The following is a 25246-nucleotide window of genomic DNA, read 5'->3' as shown; positions in this document are numbered from 1 at the left end:
TATATTCCCTGAGACTTCATTATACCACATCAGCCTGAGGAGATCCAAGCCATAACTCTAAGTAAATTATGCTGTAGTGTCACTGACGATAACAACTATAGCTGTCATGGCATCTAAACGGAAGTTAAAGCCTCATCAGTGGCCAGCAGTTTTATTATGTAAGTGGCCTTTAGGGGCATATGGACTGAATGGATCAAGCTGTCACTTTCCATTTTAATCTTTAACAAGCTTTCAAGTGGATTTGATGTAAAAAAAAACAACCCCCCCCCCAACAACTACGTGTAACAAAGTGTAGACATTGCTATGACCTAGAAGGTATGCATCTAGTCGTCTACTCCCCAAAGCCCCTCTGGAGTCTGTGTTGTCAAGGCAAATGACGGACAGTTTGGCTCAGAAACTCATTGCCAGAGAAAATCCCAGCAATTGACGGCCGAGCAGTGGAAACAAGTGAGAGCCACGCACAAAGAAAATAAATATAAAAATACAAAACTTAAACAATGGTGAACATCTTTGCTCATTATACCACAGATAATACATCCATTGTCACCCTGAGAGACACTCACTCCAGCAGTAACTGTCAAGAATAGCAGCCATTGAGTCTTCACGCGGAAGCAGTGCCGCCGCCGCCGCCTCCGTAGTTTACGCACATAACATCAATCTGAGCTGCGCAAAAACACAAGTGATGCTCTGAAGTCATGCAACTGCACGCACAGGCTGTAAATAATCACACACTTCCTAACAATATATTATCACAGCATTTCCATGACCTCCTCTTTTCCTACCGTGTCTTTGACTGTGCAGCAGGAGGAAAACACTGGGGAGGCAGCTTTTATAATAGACAGGTTTGATCCACTGTATAATAATAAGGGGTGATGATTAATTAATGACTAATGGACTCATAATAATTCATCTAAAGTGGAGTTATGACCTGCACAAGGCAGCTTCTTATAAAGGAGGAGAGAGAGCCACACAGAGCCACATCATTTTAACTATATCAACAAAACAGGCAAAGATGTTTTTTTATGACTTAGCTATTCTAATTATGTTTTTCTTCTTTTGGATTATGCAGTTTTCATTCAGTTGATGAATAATGAAACAATCATTGCCTTGCTCTTTAATTTTGCCGCACATGTAACTACAGTCAATATTAAAAATGAAGGTAAATTACAGGCTTGCAATTGCTGTCACTGGGGGAGAAAAGACAGCTCTCACTCTCACTCTCTGTGTGTGTGTGTGTGTGTATGAGAGAGAGAGAGAGAGGGGGGGGAGCAAGAGAGAGAGAGAGAGAGAGAGAGCGAGCTCCACAGGCATCTCCAACACATCCAATTGATTTATACATACACAGTATAAACCCTGTGTGTCAGCTGCTAAAGGGGTTAAAATCACACAGTGATCAAGAAACCTAAACCCTCTTTTTAATTTTTATCTACCTGAGAAATATAAGACTTATTTTTGTGCGTCACAATAAAACACCACTTCTAACTCAGGTTTACGAATGTTCAGATATATTCAAGATGTTGATCTTGGCTCTATCTTTTACCTTTTGTGATGATGGTGTGTTGCACCTGTGTGTGTGTGTGTGTGTGTGTGTGTATGTGAGTGTGTGTGTGTGTGTGTGTAAGTCACAAATCAATGCAACCTTGCTCACCTGTAGTTTCTAGTAAAAAACATTGTTATACAACATTTCCCTGAGATACATCAATGTGTGTGTGTGTGTGTGTGTGTGTGTGTGTGTGTTTTGATTCATGATGGGTGAGGGGCGTTGCTATATTTCTGAAACATTCAGAGTAATCGACTTATTAACAAATCATAATTTACAAAGAGCAGACACACATACACTCAAATATAGCTACAGCAATATGTCATGACAACATGCAACCTTGCCCACCTGTAGTTTCTGTAAAAAAACATCATTATGCAACATTTCCCTGAGATGGATCTCTACAATGTGTGTGTGTGTGTGTGTGTGTGTGTGTGTGTGTGTGGTACAACTTAAAGCTACTGATCAGGTTTCCAGCATCATGTTGTGGATGTTTATGATGAACTTTCACTATGGTCGACAGATTAAGAAACTGCAAGAGGAATATTTCCTCTCAGAAAAGTGGATCAGGTCTGAAACCCCCCTCAGGAGACCCATCACACATTAATCCGACATTCTTTCATATCACCTATAGAACTTTAGACTCAATAAAAAGGTCTGGATTCCATTGATTTCCAACTACTGTGGATTCTGATCAACAGGTGCATCTGAGGCAGCCTTCACATTGACAGCGTCAGAGCAGCTGACGCATGTGTACAAATATGAGTTTAAAGATCCAGATGTGGTCAGGGCTGCTGTTGGATGGAGAGAAGCTCCTCAGCTCACCTGTGTCTCTGGAGCAGTTTTCCGGTGTGAAAGGTTTCTCTGATGTCAGGATCACTGGATCAGTGGATGTGCGGGCTCACAGGAGGAGGAAGAAGAAGAAGAAGAAGAAGAAGAAGAAGCGTGTTTCTTCTGTCGCGTTTCAACTTCTGTGGAAACAACAACGATCGCTCGGTGTTTTGTTTCTTGTGATGCACGAGGAGACACAAAGCTCCGATTAGTCCGCGGAAATGTCTCTTGGGCTCACGCGCCGCCAATGCCCGCGCCAAATATGGTCACAGGAAGTGCGGCGGTTACTTCACCGCCCTCTGCTGCTGTCGGAAATATCGCAACTGCGAGTGGACGGCACGACACCGGTTCACTCCCCCTGAGAAAGAGAAAAGAAGAAACATGTTAAATGGTACACTCATCCATTCACCCTCCTCCCTAACCTCTCATCCCTTCACCCTCCATCCCTCATCCATTCATACTCGTTCCCTCATCCCTTCCCTACCCCCATCCAATTATCCTCCTTCCCTCTTCCCTGCACACATGCCTTCATCCTTGTTCCCTCATCCCTTCGTCCTCCTTACCTGGATCATACACTTGTTATTCAAACCATTTGAATTAGCTTATTGGTGCAGTAATCAGTCACTAACTGCTGTTTCTCAATGAAAAGCCATCCTTGACTTGGCCTGATGTGTTTTATTGTAACCCTATATAGTCCAGTGTAAAGATTAGTAACATAAATGTGAGAATTAAGACAAGATAAGATTTATTAACTTAGAGTGGCTATGACTCAGGAGGAAGAGTCCACTAACCAGAAGGTCGGCAGTTCGATCCCCGTTTAACCCATTCCACATACTGGACCCCAAATTGCCTCAGACAGCTGTGCCGGCATTGTATGATTGATTTAAGATAGAGAAAGTGCTCCGCACACTGTAGTGTGCATGGCAAAACTACTGTAAAATGCTTTGAGTGGTCAGACTATTAGTGTGCTATACAGACCATTTATGTATTATTTATTGGTTCCACAAAGGGTAAACTAGCTCTGGTGCAGCAGCAAAGACACCAGTCAAAACTCGACATCCTTAAAAGTAATCAGTAAGTAAATATGCAATATAAACCAAGGAATATAACTGACGCATACAGTGTAAACAGAAAAAAGAAATAAAATAAAATAATACACAGCAAATAGATGGCTGTCACGCCATACATACAACTAAACTAAACTAAAAGTTGCTTTCTGGGAGTGTATATTATTTTTTATAAACAAACCACATAGCAGTATCTCTTTTATTTGGTTTGTTTGGTTCATGCAATGATCAGCTTACTTCCTACCAGGGACAGGGGGACAGAAAAGACTGAGTTTACATTGTGTACCTGAAGGCATCATTTGACTGTTGCTGAGGGATGTTGCTGAGAAAAAAATCCTTTCAGCTGCAAAGGTGAACAAGGTCCAACTGTCTGTCCCACTGCCATCAGTGTACATGTTCTGCTTAATGAGCTCAAACACTAGCGTTAGTTATTTCCAAGCAACACATGAAGGGGACTTAAATATATGTATTCATAATACTCAGAAGACAGGAAGTCATTGACTTTACACAGAAAGCAGTCTGAGCATAAACAGAAAAAAAACACAAAGACTTTATATATTCAGTGCAATGTTTACATAGTTTCTAAATAATATACAAAGAGTGACTCTAACAATAATCAATAACAATGTTCATCCATCCATCCCTCCATCCAGAGTGGGAAAGAGAGAGACTGAAGAGACTAAAGAGAGAGATGAACTAAATGTAGGAATAAATATAGGTTTGGTTTAATATATACACACATTTATTGTCATTAATAATTTGATCATACTTTAGAATGTGTGTGAATAATTTAATGTCACAAACACAAATCATTTTACTACCTTTAAATGTAGGTTAATAGACCAGAGAGACCATAAAGCCTGTTTTACTTTTTATAGCACGTCCACCATTAATCACAATGTTGATGTCATATACCATAACCTAATAAGCAAACCACGGTAACCAAAAATAGTAAATGAAAGGCAATTAAAATAGTCAATCAGATGTGATTGAAATAGTAAATCATATGTGTTAAAACACATCATTAGTACAGAGATAAACTAAAGTCCTTGCTTTGACACCTGTTGTGACAATGTGTTCTGCATCAGTGCTTGGTAGAATGACACTCTGACAGTGATATTTACAGCACATGCAAATAAGACTGACCAGATGATGTTCGAGGACCCTCATATTGAAAGACGTGTCGGGCACTTTCTCACTTGTCTGTTTGCACGTTAGGACATGCGAGAGGAAGGGCATGTGCACGGAAGCTTTAAATAGACACAGGAGCATTAATTACATGCTTGCAGGGGAGAGGTGTCTCTCTAAGCACAGAAATGATTTCACACGTGACCATTATAACGGGAGCTGCAGTTGTCTCCAAGCGGAAAACTCGAATGGATCCCTTCATCAGCATCAACAAAGTCAAAGCTTGTCAGCATCCTGCAATTCAGGAGTTCCCTCATCACTGTTTACCCATGATCTACATAATAGGAATTTCTGAATCACTCAATATGGGATGTGAAACAATTTAAACAAATGACTAAATGGGAAATTGGTTTAACATATCCAGGTTAGATGAGACCAAATCTGTTTATGGGAACAATGTGCAAATTCTTTCAGTAGATTGCTGAAAAGGTTGATTTGGGCCTTTTTGTGAAGGTCAAAACAATCATTCAACACTTCAGTTGCACATTAAGTAAACACAAAGGCATTCAGGGTATTATTAACTGCAGCCCAGCATTCACAATCAATCCCACATCCACTGGTTTTCAGTTCAAAGCCGGTGCTAATCAATGGTTGGTCCTTCGTCAGGTCATGATATAAACAGCGTCAGTTACTTATTTTTAACTTTGTTTGTTATCTTATACTAAACAAAGTTAAAAAAAGGTTAATAGAATGAAATTTCTCTAATTGAGAGCGGCTCCTGAGCTGTAAATAATACAAACAACCATCTGCCATCCAATCCAAAGCTGGAGTCTGGAGAATTACATCAGAAACCTTATCTAAAGCACTTCTGAGGAAAAACAAAAGGACAAAAAACAAGAAGAACCACTCTGATTCAGAGATGGTTTGACACCATTTTCAGCAAATTCAAGCAGAAGGCTTTTCCCATATTGAGAGATAAGACACATGTGACCCTTTGCCTTGTTTCCATGGTCACATCATTAGAGAACTTCCCCAGCTGGCTCCGACTGCTTGATGTGTCGACGACGAATAACAAGCGAAAGATTTGGTTACGACAGTGAAAATCAAAAGCGACTTTTGAATCTTTCACTCGACCTGATTAAAGTCCTACGATCTAATGGAACTATTACAGTTGATGTATTAAAAAATACCTTTTGTTTGTTTTACTAATTTATATATTATGTAAATTATCCACCAATCTATGTCAAGCCACTGCATTTTCTTTCATCTGAATCACAGCCAAGTCAAATTTTCTGAGTCAGTCAAAGGTTATTTCAGTCACTTGTTGTAACCATTTGTCTTATTATTGACGATATGAGTCAGTCCCCTCCTTTTTCTCTTCTCTCTAGAGAATATGAGAGATGTTTGTCAGCAGTGAAGAGAGGCGTATTTCACACATCTTGTTGTTTTATCCGTTGCGATTGCATTATTTAACCATGTGATTTTCTGAACACTCTCAAAGACCACGTTCATTAGCGTGTTCATCAGAAGTCAGGGCTGCACAAAGCAGCGCACAGAGGGAATCAGCTTGTTCTCGATGGTTTTAATTATGTAAATTGGAATTTGGAGAAGTGCTGACAGGTTCAAAAAATGCACCCACTCGGATTTGACCCATTTTGTTGTGTTGCTGGGGAGCTGCAAAAAGCCTCAGAGGACCTGGTGCTGACTGAATGTCAGAAGTTTAAATTGCGAGCGATGGTGTCATCATTTAAAGGTCCAGTTTGTAAGATTAAAGTGAATGTAAAGGGATCTATTGGCAGAAACTGAATATGAAATAATCCTAGTGATGTTTTCAGTGTGTTTCATCTAAATTATACGAATTGTTGTTTTCATTACCCTAGAATAGCCCCTTTATATTTCAATACTTCATATTTACATTGGGAGCGGGTCCTCTCTATGTTGGCCGCTATTTTTTACAGTAGTGGAAACTGAACAGCTTTTGAGTTTTTATGACAACTGACGTTTACCACAGGTAAACTCTCATGTTTGGAAGGGGAGGGTGAGGTGAGGGGAATTCAGCTGCAACATGCAACTTCACCACTAGATGTCACTAAACTCTACACACTGAACCTTTAAATTAACAATGTCTAAAACTCAAAATGCACGTGACTTTTGACCACTTTTTCCTTCTCTGACTGAACCAGTCAAAATGCAGGTCGTTCATCCTGTGGTTGACAGTATTTACCTTATGGATTATATAATCACTGTTTTCCCATTTCTAAACTCAGTTGTGTTGTTCTGTATTTAAAGGGTGAGGAATCTATAATGTCTGACCTTATATAGACTTAAAAAGAAAAGTGCAAAATCCATATGTTATTTTTCAAATAAGCTTAGTTTGGCATTATTAAGACCAACTGTCCGTGTGATAGCTGTGGGTGTATTTCCTCCTTTATTTGCGTCTTCTCCACACACTTACTTAAAAATAGGAAACTTGTGATGATCAGAAGGATGATTCATCTTGGTTAAAATGCTCTCACCCCTTTGAGTCCATCGCACATACCCTGGCATCAAGACAGCAATATCCTGTGACTCCAAACAATCACGTGCAAAGATGTGGACAGTGAAGTGATTATACTTCATAAAAACATATAAATACATACATACTGTAAGGACACATCACTATAGCGTGATCGTACGTGCATAAATGCAGTACATGTACATATAAGTGTATGAGGTACTCAAAAAATAAGACACCTCTTTGTACATGTAGATCATGCAGTCTATATCCTTTACCTCAGTGTCTTCTTCATTTCTCATGACTCTTGTGCCTCCTTCAGGCAGAAGAGCAAACTGACAAAGAGCCATTTTATTTTTATACTGTTTGCCCCCTGCTTTTAAACCTTTAAAAACATATATATTTTCAATTAAACCTCAGATAGCTTGTTAATATCTTTCACAGCAGCATCATCACCACATTTTAATACTTGAAACAGCTACAAAACATGCTGCTTGCCGATCTTCCACAGTTTCACTCAAAGTATTCAGCTGTGAAATGACTCAGGGCAGGTTGTGGCTGCCTCTGGTATTATGCAGCATGTGCTGTTGTCTTTTAGAGAACAAATATTGAGCCTACATATGAAAAGCAGCAATACATGTCTTAAAAAGTTGTTTACTGAGCAGGATAGTGCACTTTGGTTTTAGAGTGGTGCATTTAAATGATCAGTTTCTACAATACACTTTATAATGGGAAAAAGGCTGTTATTTTCAGAGTAACGTTTGTGTCCCAGGTTAAACTCCATAAGCCACACTTATTATAATAAGTGCAAAAAAAGTCTGTTTCAGGGATCACTCTATTTATAGCATATGACAACTAATATCGTTATTTTAGGCTAATTAGTGTGATCTATTATCTTTTTTGTAATTCATACTCTTGACTGTCTTGACTCTGGTGACCAAGTGCTACCTCCTGAAAGTTAAGCTTTATTCTTAAAAGGGACATAAGACAGTATGCACAGCTTAAATACCATTATTATAATGCAGTACAATGCAATATAATATAATATTTTAATGCTCGTAGCGGATTACAGACAGGCTGCTGCACTAACTCCAGTCCGATAGGAGGCGCTTGCGTAGCTGCGAACTCGCCGACCAGCTGCCAACACAAACAAGAAGAAGAAGAAGTGAAAACGATATGTGGTATTTTAGCCTGAGTGCCTCCAAATATGTGAGAAATGTGAGATTGACTTCATGTCGGACTCGCTCTTTCCTTCAGCTGGAGGTGGCTGCACATCACGGTGGACTCTGTTCCTGCTGAGCGTGGACACGCTCGCTGAGGGAGACTGTCGCTGTCTCTGCGGCTTTTGTTATTGTACCTGGCATTAGCATTAGCCAGGTTAGCTATCACCGCTGTCTTCGCTCCCGACAGACCCGATGTTGATTCATTGCTGCGGGGCAGGAAGTTGAACCGCAAAAAAAAAAAAAACAAGGTAACAGTGGAGCGAGTTGCGGACATTAGCAGCCGACCTGAGAAATGCTAACGCTTTTTACGTAACTGGTCTCAGTTGGTGTATTAGCTTGTGGTGCACGAAATGCTGACGTTCATTTACACGTGAGAAGAAACATCTGCTGCATGTCTGCGTTGTAAGAGGAGACATCGATTAAAATGTGACCGCCAGCTGATATTCGTTTTCACGTCTTTGACGTTACTTCGTCGGTGTTACTGCTGTTTCAACATTCACAGATGGAGCTGCATGTGGGAGCCGCTGTGATGGAACTCGCTCTGCACATCACAGATATTTGACTTGTTCGCCTGTCACAGAGAAACCATGTCTTGCAAAGCCGCCAAGGACAAGAAGTCGAGCTTCAGCAAGAAGCTGTTCAGGCGAGGCTCTGTGCGATCCGTGGGCAGTTTCGTGAGCAGGTTTCTGAGGACCCTGACAGCCTTGTCCCACTTTGGATCTGAAGTTCAAGCAGAGGATGACAAGGACGATGGAGGGTTTTCCACGTTCAAACCTGGGAGCAAGGATGTGCCCATGGACGATGGGGACATGGGGGGTTTCCTGTCGGGAGAGAGGGTCCCTGGAGTGTCAGGGCTCAAAAACCACGGGAATACCTGCTTCATGAATGCGATCCTGCAGTGCCTCAGCAACACTGAACTCTTCGCTGAGTACCTGGTTCTGGAGCACTACAAAGGTGAGGACGACGAGGACGAGGACAAACCAAAGACAAATGGCTTACATCTGCAGAGGAAGGGTCCCCTGGCCAAAGGAGAGGTCACGGAGCAGCTGTCTGGACTTGTGCGGGCTTTATGGACGTTTGAATACACCCCACAGCACAGCAGAGACTTCAAGGTAAGAGTCATCAATGGTCACACCAGGCAAGTGAACATTAAGAAAGAAAAAGAAAATACCTCAGGTGACACACAAACTTATTACACTTAAAAGGTTTTAATACTATACCTGAAATTCAAATTATTATTTTTTAACCTTAATTTGAACAAAAACGAATTCATTTGCGTGTTACCAATTCAAGTAATTGTGTTAAGTTTATTAATCAGAGAAGAAATTCACAGCAGGATTAGATAAAGTAAATTCAGTAAAGAATAATTTTAACGATTATAATTTATTTAAATGTCATTGGTGGTAAACACACTATCTACATGATGATTCTTCACATGAACCCTGTGTGGATGAAAATGACACATTTCCTGCTGCTGCTAACGAATCATCATGTATTGAGGATAAATCTGGATAGTGTGTGACCTAGAAATCATTGTAACCTTTGGGTCGCACGTTTCGTTGCAGAACGCGGTGTCAAAAAATGCCACACAGTTTAAAGGGAACTCTCAGCATGACGCTCAGGAGTTTCTGCTGTGGCTGCTGGACAGAGTGCATGAGGACCTCAACACAGTCAACCCCAACAGCAGGCCTGCTATAAAGGTGAATAAAAATGTCTGGTGTGTGTTTGTTGGAGGGCTCCTCTAATCGCCTCTTTTTTTATTGAAACATATTCATTGTGTGTGGTTGTGTTGATGAATCAATACTATTCCCAAGTTGCTCAGTCCCACACACACCTTTATTTTGCTGCATTGCATTTTATTTCACAGGTGTTTAAATCATTTCTATGACTCAGTGTTTCTCACGAATGAGTTGCTCTCACAGTGCAGTTAAACCAGACTTGCCTCGTCTTGTTTCCTCTTGATTCCATGGTATGAGTGATTTACAGCAGAGCATGTGAAGGCTTTGATGCCAGATTATGAACCCTGACAGTAGTTTTTTTTTCTTGACTTTAAAATACGACTCGTAAAACCTGTTTGTTTAGCCCCCTATCGAAGAAGATGATCAAAGCATAGAAGAGCCTTCTCTACCTCTCTCTGCTGGGTCGTTCGTACAGGAACTGTTCCAGGCTCAGTACAGGTAGGTTTTATTGGCCTGTGATATAAATATTTTACAGTATGCCCATGTTATTAGCTGTGTATAACAGATTACATTTTTCCAAACAGGTCGTCTCTAACCTGCCCACATTGCCAAAAGCAGAGCAATACATTCGATCCCTTCCTCTGCATCTCCTTACCGATCCCACTCCCACACACAAGGTGAGTGCCCACCTGAGCTGAGCTACAGCTTTCCAAAAATGTGCTGTATGTTTGTTCTGCTTCCTTTTCTACTATATAAGCAAACACAGTGTGTAGACGTTCTTCAGCAAGGCGACACCTTTCATTGATGTGTTAACAAGTTTACAAGGGCCTCAAGCAAAAACCTGTGTGTGTGGTTAGAATGTAATCTGTTTTGGCAGTGATGTTGAGATAGATTACTGGTAATTTCTTAACTAGGGCTGGGTATCGCCACTGATTTCCCAAATATTAACACAGGTCTGTCCATGGAGTTCAACCATTTTAAACCACTTATGCGTATAATTATTATATTATTGCATAATCATGCAAGTACACCCTGTAAAAGAGTTAAAAGATATTAAAATATCCTCATGAATAAAACATAAACCACAGACAACCAAAACAATATTTAAAACACACTCTGTGGTTCTGTTAACAAAAATTGTTCTTGAATAAATATTTGGCACAGGTCAAATGTTACCAGACTAAAAAAACTAAATTTTGAAAGCAAAATAACAGCATGTCTTTTTAGGCTTTTGTGCAGTGCAGGGAATAAAAAGGAAAGAAATACTACAAAATCTTTGTTGTTGTTTTGTTCTTATGGTTACAGTTTAATAAAGATAAGCAATACTTCTCAAGTAAACCTCATGATTACCCTCTCTTTGCCAGGCCCCTGTATGTGACAGTGGTCTACCAGGGGAAGTACTCTCACTGTATGAGGATTGGAGTTGCTGTTCCCCTCAACAGCACCGTCTATCGCCTCCGAGATGCTGTGTCACGTGAGACCAAGATCCCAATGGACCAGGTGACATTTCTATCACTTATCAGCTCAGGGTCTGCCACAGTGAGACTTTTTTACAGTCACACAGCGAGGTTCCACCAGTTTCTTATAAAGCTAGGTTTCTCTTAGAGGGAGCTCAATACACTGTTGGAGAATAACCGATTTTATATACACATTTGTCCTGAGGGCAGCGACGACTGAGTGCTAACATTGATGAAAAGCAAAAGGGTGAAAATGCCATGAGCGTAAATGTCACTGACAGCCAAGGTGGGATAAGAAGTGTTTTTGAGATGTCTCTGTTTTTATTTGGAATAATAATGGAAAAGCCATTTCTTATTGGAGTGGTACATATTTTTTGATTTATGTTTCTTCTTTTTTTCAGTTTGTTTTGACTGAAATGTACTATGATGGTTTCCATCGTTCGTTTTGTGATGACGACGATGATCTTGAGATCATTCAAGAGAGCGATTCCATCTTTGCCTTTGAGACACCAGAGACCTTCAAACTGGAAAATTTACGCACAAAAAGAGGTGACGCTTTCTTCATATTTCACAAATGTTCTGTGTTTTCAAATTAAACTATTGGAACAGAATCTAACCAGACTTTCCTTTTGAATCTTATCACAGGAAGTCTCCTTGCAAACCTGAACCATAACAACTTGAAGTATGGGACTGAAATCAGCAGGACTTCATCGTTCATGCAGGGGGCCATGACTCCTGTTACTGCATCACCCAATAAAAACCTTGGACCAGAAAAAATTATCCTGTTGGTGTGTAACAGAGCCTGTACTGGTCACCAAGGAAAGAGGTACAACTATCCAAATTAATTCTGTTCTGCGATTGACCGCGGATATTAAACACATTTCCTTTACTTATAAATCATAAAGATTTGGCTATCAATATAACACAATTAAGGCCAAATGGAGAAACTGACAACTTGCATGGTGTGGTTTTAGGTTCGGCCTGCCTTTTGTACTGTACATGGAGCGCACTGTGACCTGGGATGGTCTACAAAAAGAGATCCTGGAGAAAATGCGTCATCTCTTGAGGCCTGGGGTTTATATTCAGGTAGAGGAGCAAAAAACTAAACTGAAAAGAACAACAAATGTCACCTCTGTCAAATGTACTGGTCTCACAGATTTATTAAAAAATGGTGTCTCTTCGCGCAGGTGGGACCTTTCAGTCTTCGGGTGGTTGGCGTTGTTGGTATAACCTACCTCCTTCCCCAAGATGAGCGACCACTGTGTCACCCAACTGTGGAAAGGTGAGTTTGGATATTTTATGACTTTTGTGTTTGTTGCTTAATTGGGGCTAAGTGTATGACCAAGTTATATTGCAGTTCAAACAATGTTACCTCTTCTAACATTTACATTATACATTTCATATTCATTTCTGTTGAAAAAACTGTCTGCATGATTCACATATTTCTTGGCAAATATACCTTTTTATTTTTCCTTTTACAAAGTCTAATTAGATCCAGCCAGACATTTAATCCAGTGTGATGTGGCCAAACAAAAACACAAAAAGATATTTGACACCAGTGCGTACAATCAGATTGTTTGTGGTGTAGTAGTACAGTAACTTAAGCAAAACTATGTGATTTTTTTTTTGTAGGGGTAAATTTCCTCTTCCAAGCTATTTTTGATTCTGTCTGTTTCCCCACTGCATCCTCAGCATTAATGTCAGTGAAAGAAAGGTGAAATGATGTTGACAGAAAACAAAGCAAACACTGTTTGCACATATGAACACAAAGGATGAGATAATCTTGCAGGGTAACTGGGTGAGGTCTCAATTAAATCCACGTACGCTAGTTCTGATTCTCTCAGAGACCTGGTTGGATGACATGCCCTAACAGGATTTTTGACAGTTTGTTAACACGCCAGTTTAGCACGTTTGGCCTCTAACCTAACTAATTTCCCAATGAAAGAGCAAGTCACAACATTGATTCACACAACTTTAAGGAAGAGCAAAGTGAAGTCATAGTTTGTTTATTGCTATGAACGAATAATATGTGTTTTCATAACAACTGAAATGATTTGTATGTAACGTTATTGTCTGTTATAAACAGAATCATATTGCTACAAAATAAACAGCAGCAGAAATGTTTATCTTCAGTTCTTTAAGAGGAACCAAATCATGAATTTTTATCCCCACACGTTGACCCGTTTTTAATCGCCTGTACATTGTGAGGCACGCAACCACAAAAGCTTTTCTGAGCCCACAGTGACAAATGTCAAAGGTATGAAACCAAATTTATAAATCATACCTGTCAAAATAACTGAATTTGTTTCTGTTACAGAGCGTACAAGTCCTGTGGACAAGGAGGACCACCACATGTGAAGATAGTGGTAGAGTGGGACAAAGAGACGAAGGACTAGTGAGTGACAAAGATTCATACTCTGTCTCTTGTGTTGTTGCATCTACACACAATTTAAGGAAGCTGCATTTAGACATTTGTTTGTTTTAATCTAAATTGGGATCAATATTCACTCCTCGATATCATAATGACTGGTGGCCATCGACCGAACTCTAATATGTGTCCGTCATGATAGAGACAGAAAAAAACCAGTGGAGAGTCAGTCAGAACACACTGCCAAAAAGTTGCCAAATTTGATCATGTCATCCAACCTTCACACCTGTTTCTCAACATTAAGTCACTGCTTATTGGCTGAAGTCAACAACTTGCCACAGTCACAAAGTTGCACACGTTTCACTGCACCTTCCTCTATCTGTTAAAGACACTTTTACAATCGAAGGTGTGGCAACATTTCACTAAAATGTATATTAACAGTCACTGATTCATTGATTTCTGAACAACAACATACTGCAACACATCAAACTTAACAAAAGGTGGTTTAGTAGATCTGTACCTCCCACTTTCTCTTCTTCACACAATTAGTTTTTGTAATATAAAAATGTCTGCAGTTCCACCTACACAATCAACACTTCTGCTCTTATTTCCCCACTAAGCTATTTACTCTGTTGTGTGGTTAACACACACACGCGCACACACACACACACACACACACACACACACACACACACACACACACACACACACACACACACACACACACAGGGACTGACTCAACAGGCAGCATTACGGATGCAGGGCAGCAGAGGCATTGAAAAGCAAAGGGAGCTATGGGAAATCTTTGTAGCTCAAATAGACGGCCATATTGGGAGGGTGTGTATTATAGAGGGTTGAGGAGATTGAGGTATGTCACATGATTACAGCAGCGCAGCTCGAGTTGGCAGCCTGAACAAGCTTGAAAGTATCGCTGCATTTAGTGTTTGTGCAGGTATCTGTGATGCCATTCAAAGCCTTTTTTAGTGCTGCTGCACTTCTCAAACTTCACAGTTTCACAGCATTAACATCAGAATGTAGGTTATTTATTGTAATCTGTAAAAATAATTAATTCAGATAAAGGAATCCTCACATGACTAAGCTGTTGAATGACTGGATGACTGTGCTTCATACTCCTACAGTCTGTTTGGACACACTGAGGAGGAGTATATTCCCGATGCTGAGAGTGTGTATCTGCACAGAGAACATCATCACCAGCCACAGGCCTGCACCCTAGCTCAGTGCTTCCAGCTCTACACGAAGGAGGAGCAGGTAACATTTCCATCAGACATATGGCTGGTACACGCATACTAATACACACAGTCCATTACTGCAGGGTCAGTAGTTTGACAGGATAAAATAAATCTTAGGTTTGCCTCTGCTCATATCAGTGGTATATTTTGAAGTATAGCCTCACATTTGTCTCCTCCCTGATGGTTTATTATTCTTCTACTAAAGTTTCAAAAGCCTTTCCCTTGTCTGAATGTTGCCATTTATTTGACTTCTAATGCTATGCCTGGATTCTGAGCATGTATGATTCTACACATACATGGTGGTTTAACTCGCCTGCGAATGTTCTAGAGGAGACCGGAGAGGAGCAAGTGGAAAGCTCGGGGCCTCCTTTTATAAGCAGTGTGGTCAGAGCTCGTCCTTGATGGCTGCTGATTGGTGCATGTGTGTGTTTCAGCTGGCTCCAGACGATGCCTGGCGCTGTCCCCACTGCAAGCAGCTGCAGCAGGGCCGCATTAAGCTCAGCCTGTGGACGCTGCCGGACGTACTCATTCTGCATCTCAAGAGGTTCAGACAGGTACTTCAGCTCATTTTAGAAAAATTTGACTCTGTGATCATCAAGAGCAAGAACAATTACTTTTTACACAATGGGCACTTGAGGTCATGTCTTTTTTCTTATTTTGGGAATAAACTTAAAATTAACAAGTAGATGAGGATTGCTCCTGAAATGCTGATCTGTTTTTCTGTTTCTCATGTGCTGTCTTTAAGGAGGGGGACCGAAGGGTAAAGATGCAGAACATGGTGCGGTTCCCATTGATGGGTATGGACATGGCACCTCATGTGGTTAAGAGGAGTCAGAGCAGCTGGAGTTTACCATCCCATTGGTCACCATGGAGGAGACCCTATGGCCTGGGAAGAAACCCTGATGACTACCTTTATGACCTGTATGCTGTGTGCAACCATCATGGGAATATGCACGGAGGCCACTACACTGGTAATATAGAGTTTTAGCAGTTTCGAGTTGATATATAAAAGTTATCAGGACATTTTGGCTCATCATCTCACTGGTCTTTGTTCATAGCTTACTGCAAGAACTCCATTGATGGTCAGTGGTACTGCTTTGATGACAGTGAGGTTTCCCCAGTAGCTGACGATGACGTGTGTCAGCAGACGGCCTATATACTCTTCTACCAGAGGAGGACAGTCATTCCCTCCTGGTCGGCCAACAGCTCTGTTGCTGGTCAGTATTTATTTCCTGAAAATAACTAAGTACTGCTTTATCAGGTCTCTCAATAATCATTTTTGTTTGTCTTATACACAGGTTCCACTAGTTCATCCCTGTGCGACCACTGGATCAACAGATTGCCTGGCAGCAGGCCTGCTAGCTTGGCCTCTGGAGCCTCGTCCAGACGCACATCTCTGGCTTCACTGGCCGAGTCGGTTGAGTTTCCAGGCGAACGCAGTGAGGATGATGGTGAGACAGATGCTGATATCTTTTTCCTTTAACTGTTATTAAATTATATTACAGATGTCAGATCAGACTGTAGTTCTTGCTGCTTCAGGAACATTCTAATTAAAATGCACACTCCTGTTGTATCTGAGTCATATTTTAAACTTTAGGCTTTTGCTTTTGAACTTTAAATAACGCTAGACATATTTTTAATTAAATCTAGAAACCTAAAAAAACAACAATATGTATGCATAGCAGACCATCTGTCATAGACCTAAATTATAAAAAGAAATGTCTTCAAAGATCCACATCTTTGTACCAAGAGTGCAGTTCTGCTTCCACTAACAATATTTCTCTTGGTATGCAATGGTGCAAGTAAGGTTTTTTGTTTTTTTTAAGTCAGAAAGGAGATTCTTTAGAGAAAACAAAAACATTAGTACGTGATAGAAACAGAAGACAAACAAGACAATGCGCTCTGCAGAGTAAGAAACCTTGAATTCAGATTGAATCCAAAGTGAGGCCGATGGTGGCTTGAGTTGCAGTTTGTGGTTAATATAAATGCAGGCTTTATGTAACCCTCCAGAATACAGGGTTAGCATAGTCCCACAAATGCTGGCCAGGCAAACTGGTGTTTAACTGCAGCTTTAACAGATCTCTCAATTCAGAATACATTTGAATTATGTAATGCATTTTGCAATGCAGCCATTCTTTATATGTTGAGTTCCAAAATATTGAATTACAGCAGCAACTTATCATTAGTAGTCATTGTTTACTATAATAATAATAATAATAATAATAATAATAATAATAATAACTACTAACTTAAATGTACAAGTTAATGTAATAAGTTAATTCAATATCTTTTGCCAAAAATTTAAAACAGCTCTGAAAAAATGAAAATGGGAAATGAAAAACAGGGTTTCATGTTATGTTCCCATGCCACATCACAAGGATTTAAGGATTTATTTTGAGAAGTGTTGAAATAGCAGTTGGTGTAAAGTTGCTGTATTTTGGATTAGTTCAAGGTTTCCTGCAGCACTTTAAGTCCAGCTATAAGTCAGACAGCCAGGAGTGCTGTGTATGCGTGTCTGTAGAGGATTTAACAAAAAATGCAGTTCTTTCTAAAATTATTTCCTGTTTTTAGGAGGATTCTCTGTCCGCCCTTTTGTGAGGAGCATTCAGCGTCAGAGCTTGTCCTCCAGGTCATCCATCGCTAGTCCTTTGGCCTGCAGCGATAGTGGGATAAAGCCCTCTTGGTCTCTCTCTGCGAAGCTGCATATGAGATCCAACTCGCCCTCGCGGTTCTCCCTCGACTCTCGATGTTCGCCTCCTCTAGAAAGGATAGGAGAGGCCTGTGATGACAAGGTTTCCACATCCTGTTTTGGCAGCTATAGTCGACATGAACGCTACTTTGGCAGCAGGACTCCCTTGTCGATGATGGAGAGCAACTTAAGTGACCAGGACAACAATAAGCGGCTCCTAGACATGGCGTACTGCAGGGCTCCCACTCCAGTGGAAAAGAAAAGCACCAAAAATGAGCCAACTGAAAACAACAACCAGATTACAGCTATAGACCAAAACATACTACCTGCCCAAGCGACGCCCTCCAAAGAACAGAAACGAAAGAGCAGCATCGGAGGGTTTGCTTCAAAGGCTGAAACCACAGGCTCCACAAAGAGCTCCAGCAAAGTGGAGCAAGAGAAAACCTCCAAAAAACGCTTGTGCTCATCCCATAAAATCTCCACCCCTGAGACGTCTTCCAGTACACCTGTGAAAGGCAAGAAGGTGAGCAATACTAAAGAAAAGAGTGTTAACGCTAAGAAAAACACCTCAACACCTAGTGGGACTCCCTCCAAAACAAAGGCAGCAATTCAGCCTCTAGACGCAACGCCGCAACATAAGCCATGTGTTGGCTCCACACCTCAGTCCTCAGCTTCTCCCTCACCAACTGCAAATAAAACTTCCAGTGTCACAGAGAAAAGCACTCTGAGTAGTCGTAAACGACTGGTGGAAAGGAGCTTCAGCAGAGATTCTATGCACACTAGCCCTCTGGTCAACAATCTCCGAGGCAGCTCAGTAGCTCGCTCTTCGCTCTCTAAGAGTGGGGAAAGCAACAGGATTGAAAAGAAATCTGTGAGGAGTTCGAGCAGTAGCTCCTCTGTCACTAGCCTGCGTTCACCAAGCGTGTCCACCAAAGACCTGCAGCGCAACAGCAAGTCTGAGGAAAAAGGGTTGTCTTTCTTCAAAAGCGCCCTTCGACAAAGGGAAAGCCGCCGGTCGGCTGATTTGGGAAAAAGCACCTTGCTTGCTAAAAAGTCCTCAGAGAGAACGTGCAAGCAAAATGGTCAAGCCAAGGAAATCAGTGCTGAGAACGGAAAGGCAGGAGATGCTGTGTCATCTCAAACATCCACAGAGACAAAGTCAAAGACAAAAGAGTCTTCCAAGCCCCCCAGCTCTCTCAGTCGCACTCTACTAAATGTAGGCAAGTCCAAGTCTTCCACTTCTGACGTAAGTCTCAAGTCTCCCAATGGGAAGAAGCCTCTCGAAAGGATGGCATCTTCCCGAAAACTGTCGTCTAGCATGCAATCTCCTGCACGTACAACACAGAGGCCTCAATGATAAACTCATTGTAGTTATATAATGAACGTACATACTGCAGCTATTTTCTTTGTGCCTACGTCTCAGAGAGCATCAGATGTATTTGTAAAGAGACACATTGGATGTTGTGGTTGTGTACACTTGAAGATTTCTTTTAGCTTTGAATGTCAGTAACCGCATTTGAGTATTGCATATTTTGGTGGCAAACACTCATGGTGAAATTACAGTTCGAGTTTTTGGAGTACTTTGTTCTATTGTTACCAGTTACTCCTTTAAGAATTGGCAGGGCAGGGTAATAGATGTATTCTGGCATGGATGATACATAAGCATGCCATATGCATTCAGCTGTACAGCACAACCAGTTTGATCATGAGCACTCAAAGCCTGTATGACAGCTGACAGAATTCCCCATTGCAATCTTGAAATCCAATTATCTTTCCTTCAGACAAGAGCCTTGTTATATCTTTGAAAAATATTCAGGCAGAAAAACCCTGGTTTGAAATGCAGCATCTTGCACATTTAAAAAAAGTAGGAGAGACAGTTTTACCTTGTACACACCAGCAATGCACAGTTTTTCTTGTATAGTAACATAATCGAGATTCACATTTTTCGAGTGACAGAAGAACTAGCTGGTTGATGATGCCCAAACTTCATTGCTCTTCTATTATGTATTTAAAACTAAAAACAGTGAGAAGAGAACCACAACATTGATAATGGTCTCTGGACAAATACTGAAACAGTTGATAGTCTCTCACACACAAACCCACATATACTTGTGTTTCTGTCTTTGTGAGGACTCTAATTTACACAATGCATTTCTTAACCCTCACCTTCACCTTAACCATCACAATTAAATACCTAACCTCAACCCTTGCCCCATAACCTAAAACCAAGTCTTAACCCCAAAATGTCCTCAATCCACAAGGTCAAACATTCAGGTCCTCACAGAGATAGAAATACAAGTACACATCGGTCCTCACTTCATTAGGTCAAATATTCAGGTCCTCACAAAGATAGAAATGCAAGTACACACACAAAAGAGTTTCATTCCGAAAGAGTTGTGACAAAGCATTGATAAAGTTTTCAGTGGTTGTTTAAGCTGATAGAACCGGCCAGTGATCAATTAAAAACCTGCAGTCCAACACACACACTGTCACAAAACACCTCATAGCATTGGTTAACTTCATATTTGTCTTGGGAGTATCTAGGATCAATATGGAATGGCAGTACAAAAATAAGAATCTTTATTGTTAGCATTAAAAGAATATTTGTGGAGTACAGAAGTAATATCAGGCCTTAGACTGAAAAAGGGAAAGAATTAGGATCGGTACAAAATTTGAGGCAAAACTTTATATTTGTTTAATATTAGTACTTTTTTGACAGAAATGTATTTTATTAGATTCTTATCAGAGTTGATTGTCGTTTTTTTCCTCAGAAGAGATGGTTTTTGGAATGAAACCCTTTAAATTAAAAATATATCAATATGTACATAATTATATAGATGTGTCTGTACAGATATTGACATAAGTATATAGTATAAACCCCATTTATTTACCTCTCCAATAGCAACATGAAAATGATCTCAAGCGCCTTTCAGTACTGTACATGGAAACAAATAATTGCCTTTGGCAACATAGTAGTCTACTACTGTATGCATCACTGAGTAGGAATGTTGTGTTGTTTGCACTTTCTATAGATAAAGTAGTTTCCTCTACCCTGAACAGTTATAAATATATATATATAAATATACACATACGCACACACACAAACTTAATGTAAGAATCGCATTTTTAACATGTTGTCTACATGTTTTCAAGACATATCGTAAAGTAGAGTCAACAGGCCTTTAGACGTAAAATGGTAAAAGGGTTCATTCATCTCAAGTTTTCAGGGGTCATCCCTTCATTCCTCCTGGTGCTGTAACAGACCGCTGCTCCTCTGGCTCTGATGTTTCTTAAATGAACATATTTTCAAATGCCGATGTTCAGAACTGTGACCACGTAGACATCAGTGAGCCAGAAACCTGTTGGCAGTGTTTATCATAACCTCTGGTACCTCATCGGAGAGGACTGCTTTTTTCCTTTCCTTCATCAGAAATAAGATATTGATAACGAGCCATTTAGTTCATCGTAGAACTGTGTTCGTATTGTCTCAGAGCAGTCGTCCAAAATCACATGATGGCTGAATTTTATCAACCATCAGGCGCTGCAAGGATAATGCTAACTTTGCAGTATGATCATAGAGGCAGGTTAGTTTCACTTCAGCTGCCATGATGCTGGCCTCAATCTGAAGCTTTACCATTGTAGAATAAATTGCAATATTCACACAGTAGATACCAGCATAGTGTATGTTTTCAGTGAATGAATGTGGATATGTCATTATTAAGCAGTTTTTGATTTGAGTTTGAAAATAATCTACAGTTTTTCTCTCAGCTGTTTCTCTGTAACATAAACCAGGTTTACATTAGTTCTCAGATGGTTTCAGAGGAAATACCACTCCAATTTAAGATTGAAGAATGTTATTTAAAAGGTCTGTATGGGAGTTTTAGCTGATTTGTTTTAGATTTTTGTTCTTGGAGAAACTACATTTAGTTTTTTTTTTTTTACATCTCAGGATGTATAAAGTATCTGTGCAAAGTAGTGACTTCTCCTTATGTCTGGTGAGTTGCAAAAGATGGATGACAAGTTTAATTCTGCAGTTTCTACAGAAAACCTTAGTATTTGTTACTCAAAGATTCACAGCAAACTCATTTGGCACGTTAGAGTGTGATGACTCTTGATAATCAAATTCCACTCTGGAATGTTTTGCTAAAGTTTTGCAGCCATGTGTAAATCACAGCTAAAAACAAATAGACAGAAAACACAGATAATGTTTTCGGTTACTCCTGCTTGTAGCAGTTTAAGAGGGTAGAATAAAAACAATTGTCTAATTCGGGTCACTTGTTAAGTGAGAAACACAAGTGACATTACAATCTTCTTTCCTGACTTAACATAGTGTGCTGTCCTAATGGGACAGTATAGAGAAGTGTAAAAGTTACCTGCTGTAGACCTGGGATTTTTCTGACTGTGTTCATCACTAGTAACCTGTTACCCAGAATTTTGTATAACTACAATTTGAAAAATTGAATGTATGTTGTGTTCAAACATTCCTACACCGTAGAAATAACATACTTATTGTTCAATTGAGGTGGTTTTCCTATAGTTGCTCTTTTATACGTTGTAATCTATCAGGAACACGTTTGGCACTTTGGATCAAAGCAGGACAATTTTATGTAATTCTTGGATTTTGCTTGTTTTACCGTCACACTTGTTGGAGCCAGTTTACATTTAAGAGATGATTATATCATTACACATGCTAGACGTGTCATTTTTTAAAAATTGTAATCCATTCATGTAGCCATCAGAATGTGATGCCCCCTCACTTTATTTTATATCGTATAGTTTTTTGGGGGGGGGGGGGATTGTTAACATTGGTCGTAATCTAAGATCAGATTCTTTTCAGCCAAACTCTTTTTCACCATGTTCCTGAACAGAATTAAAATCCGAACCTTGTTTTCCGACCGTTTCTCATTTGTCCATAAGTTTTGATTATAGCCACAACATTGTTATTGTTTGTCTTTGCAGCTTGTAAAAGTAGATTAGATGTGCAGTTACAGTTGCAGATCCTCATACAGTAGCAACTCTGTGGTGTTGTGCAGCCCAAGTTCTGTTAAAAAGGCCATTGTATTTACAATATGAATATCAGTGTATTGTGATACAGCAACCTGCATTCATTTAGTGACATGCAACCTTCTAATCAGTAGCTTTTAATCTTTGAAAAAACCTACTGATGACTCTGATTAAAAAAATACTAGTGGTGAAGCAATAATCCGACAATCATCTCATTGATTGATTTGTGTCAGTTGGAGTAAGGAAGCTGAGGTTTGACCAAAAACTGCACCATGACTGATTTTGAGGGCTCAAAATCCCAATTAAAACCCGACGAGTACTGCGCTTCGTATGAGTACTTTTCCATTCCATTCATCCAAATATGCGTATCTGTCCCAACGAGAGGTCAGAACAGAAAGAACAGAAACCATTTCAACACGATTTTCCACTCTGTTCCCTCACTGCAGTTACTCACTTTACAGGTCGGTGTACAGACTTGATAATGACTAAGGAAAGCAGTATTTGCATGAAAACGCTATTGCATGCATTTCATTATCTATGCAAGAGTCTGCAGCTGTGTACAGTAGAAGGCAGCGCACGGCTGGTATATTCCATCGCTTCATTTGCACACCATTCCAATATTTTGAAAAAATGTAAATTATTGAGTATCTCATCTTTCCGACAAAGGGATAAAACTTAAAAACCTTATCTATATGGAAGACTATTTAATGCCATAATTTCCTATAACATTCTACCATTTAACTTATATATTTTTCCTCATTATCTTGTGTTTTTTTGGTGCTCTCTGGGTGCTCCTACTACACTGGTAGGTTATGGTCTTTTTTTTTTTTGGTTGACATGATGTTAAATATTTACTGTTGTACACCAGCAGAGACAACATTATGGATGCGATAATCACTTTTTGGTTTCTGCATAGCCTAAAGGGTGTATGTATTGTGAAAAGGCCTTCCATTATTTCACTTCAGTGGTAACAGTTTGTAAACCTGTTAAAACATTGAGCAGCTGCATCAAAGATGTGGTCAGTCTCTTATATAAAGTCAACTCAAACAAATGAATATATATAAATGGCTAAATGCAATGCAATAAAGAAAGTTTAAAATTTATAGTTTTATATTACACTATGTAATGAAAAGTGACATTCAAATATAAATATTCAGTTAGTACTTTTTGTAGTATTTATGCCACATCAGTTGTTTTCACCATGATGTGATTTATATTACATTTTATTCAAAGGAGGCAGTTAATCAGCAAACTTTTAAATGATCTAAATCGGTGCCACTCTTTTGTTTCTGATAACTGGTGAACTGGGGATAAAACAATCACTCTAATTGTTCAAATGCAAACAGGCACGATTCGAGAATCCTGTGCTGAGCTGCTCTGTTTAGTTGTTGGTAACAGATGGTCCACTCTTTTAGGGTGATGCAATTAGTGAGTGAAATTTTATGCAACCTGTTTTATATATTTTACCACTTAAATAACTGTTGCAATAACCACTGAAAGTGAGAAAAACTAAATCCTACATTTGAGCCACAGATTTAAGATTCTTCTGTATTTTGTGGTTCGATAGCAACACTGCTGCATGAACTGATGTTGAGACACTACACATCAATACTCAAAAGACTCAAAATAATTCAGTTGTGAGTTTGGGGAAAAGTTCTTATTTTTTTAGTGCAGATAGACGAGGCTTTCAAGGACATCTGTCAAATGTAAACACTACAAACCTATATATTGAAACTTTGCAGAAGCCTTAAGGGAAACAAATTGTAACGGTTATTTTGTATCTGGACGATACAGAAACTAAAGAGATGTGTAATGAATGAATGTCATGAGTCTCATTTTTTTTTTTTTTTTTTAAGATAGCATTAAGGACACTAGTGCTAAATGCACAGCATGTGTCTGCATTGATCTTTTTTATCTTTTACTTTTTCTTTTTGTAATGTATCGCTCATAAAGCATTTTTGTACAATACATTATGTTGCATTTATTGTGAATTATTTTCTTATTAATGCCATCTTGCTGTATTAAGTTCATGAGGTTATTATTGACATCTGCATTATTTGAACAGACCAATTATTTGTTTTACATTTTTTCCAGTAGGGTCTCTGTTCCAGCATTTGTGTGTTTATTTTTATTTCTGTGTACTTTCTTTATTTTTTACAGTTCAGCAATCTGTTAATTCAGTAGTTCAAAGTTTAAAGCGTCAGAGTCTTCTGTGTTAATTTATTTGTCCTTTTTTTTATCATATATATGCACTTTTTTATTATAATTTCTCCAAAAGACAAATGTGTATATACTAAGTTTACCCATGCAAGTACAAAATGAAAAATCTGATTAAAAATATTGAAACTGTTTGTGTTGAGTTGTGCTTTTTCTTACACTAGAGGGAGCTTTTCTCTAACAAATCAGCCCTCAGCATGACCTCATACACACATGCAGTTATGGATACTGTTGGTTCATGTGAATTCACTTGTGCAGCATTACAACTATAATAGAATATTGAAGGTGAAGTGTGTACA

General features: G+C 39.5%; 2 protein-coding genes across 2 annotated transcripts in view; one reads left to right on the top strand and one right to left on the bottom strand.

Annotated features, from left to right (window-relative positions):
- Positions 1-2646, bottom strand: part of baiap3 (BAI1 associated protein 3) — a 36999-nt gene extending 34353 nt beyond the window's left edge. The window contains exon 1 of the mRNA XM_020094423.2: positions 2366-2646. The gene's annotated coding sequence lies outside the window, so the exon portion shown is untranslated. The remainder of the gene's footprint in view (positions 1-2365) is intronic.
- Positions 2647-8205: 5559 nt separating this feature from the next.
- On the top strand, positions 8206-22626 carry usp31 (ubiquitin specific peptidase 31). Its single transcript, XM_020094176.2, has 16 exons — positions 8206-9395; positions 9849-9983; positions 10366-10460; positions 10547-10639; positions 11327-11462; positions 11821-11968; positions 12065-12245; positions 12394-12505; positions 12607-12701; positions 13737-13814; positions 14927-15056; positions 15472-15591; positions 15783-16008; positions 16096-16254; positions 16336-16488; positions 17609-22626. The coding sequence occupies exons 1-16, from the start codon at positions 8871-8873 to the stop codon at positions 19081-19083; spliced, it is 3861 nt and encodes a 1286-aa protein (XP_019949735.1). The 5' UTR covers positions 8206-8870; the 3' UTR covers positions 19084-22626.
- Positions 22627-25246: the final 2620 nt, after the last annotated feature.

The sequence above is a fragment of the Paralichthys olivaceus genome, chromosome 5 (assembly GCF_024713975.1).
Source record: "Paralichthys olivaceus isolate ysfri-2021 chromosome 5, ASM2471397v2, whole genome shotgun sequence".
NCBI classification, from domain to species: Eukaryota; Metazoa; Chordata; class Actinopteri; order Pleuronectiformes; family Paralichthyidae; genus Paralichthys; species Paralichthys olivaceus.
This window is presented reverse-complemented; position numbering and strand designations above follow the sequence as displayed.

Bases quoted from the DNA above. Each gene is read 5' to 3' on its own strand.
- usp31 (XM_020094176.2), top strand. From the start codon at position 8,871: ATGTCTTGCAAAGCCGCCAAGGACAAGAAGTCGAGCTTCAGCAAGAAG. The intron at 10,640-11,326 runs GTGAGTGCCCAC...TCTCTTTGCCAG, and splicing joins ATCCCACTCCCACACACAAG to GCCCCTGTATGTGACAGTGG. The intron at 12,702-13,736 runs GTGAGTTTGGAT...TTTCTGTTACAG, and splicing joins TGTCACCCAACTGTGGAAAG to AGCGTACAAGTCCTGTGGAC.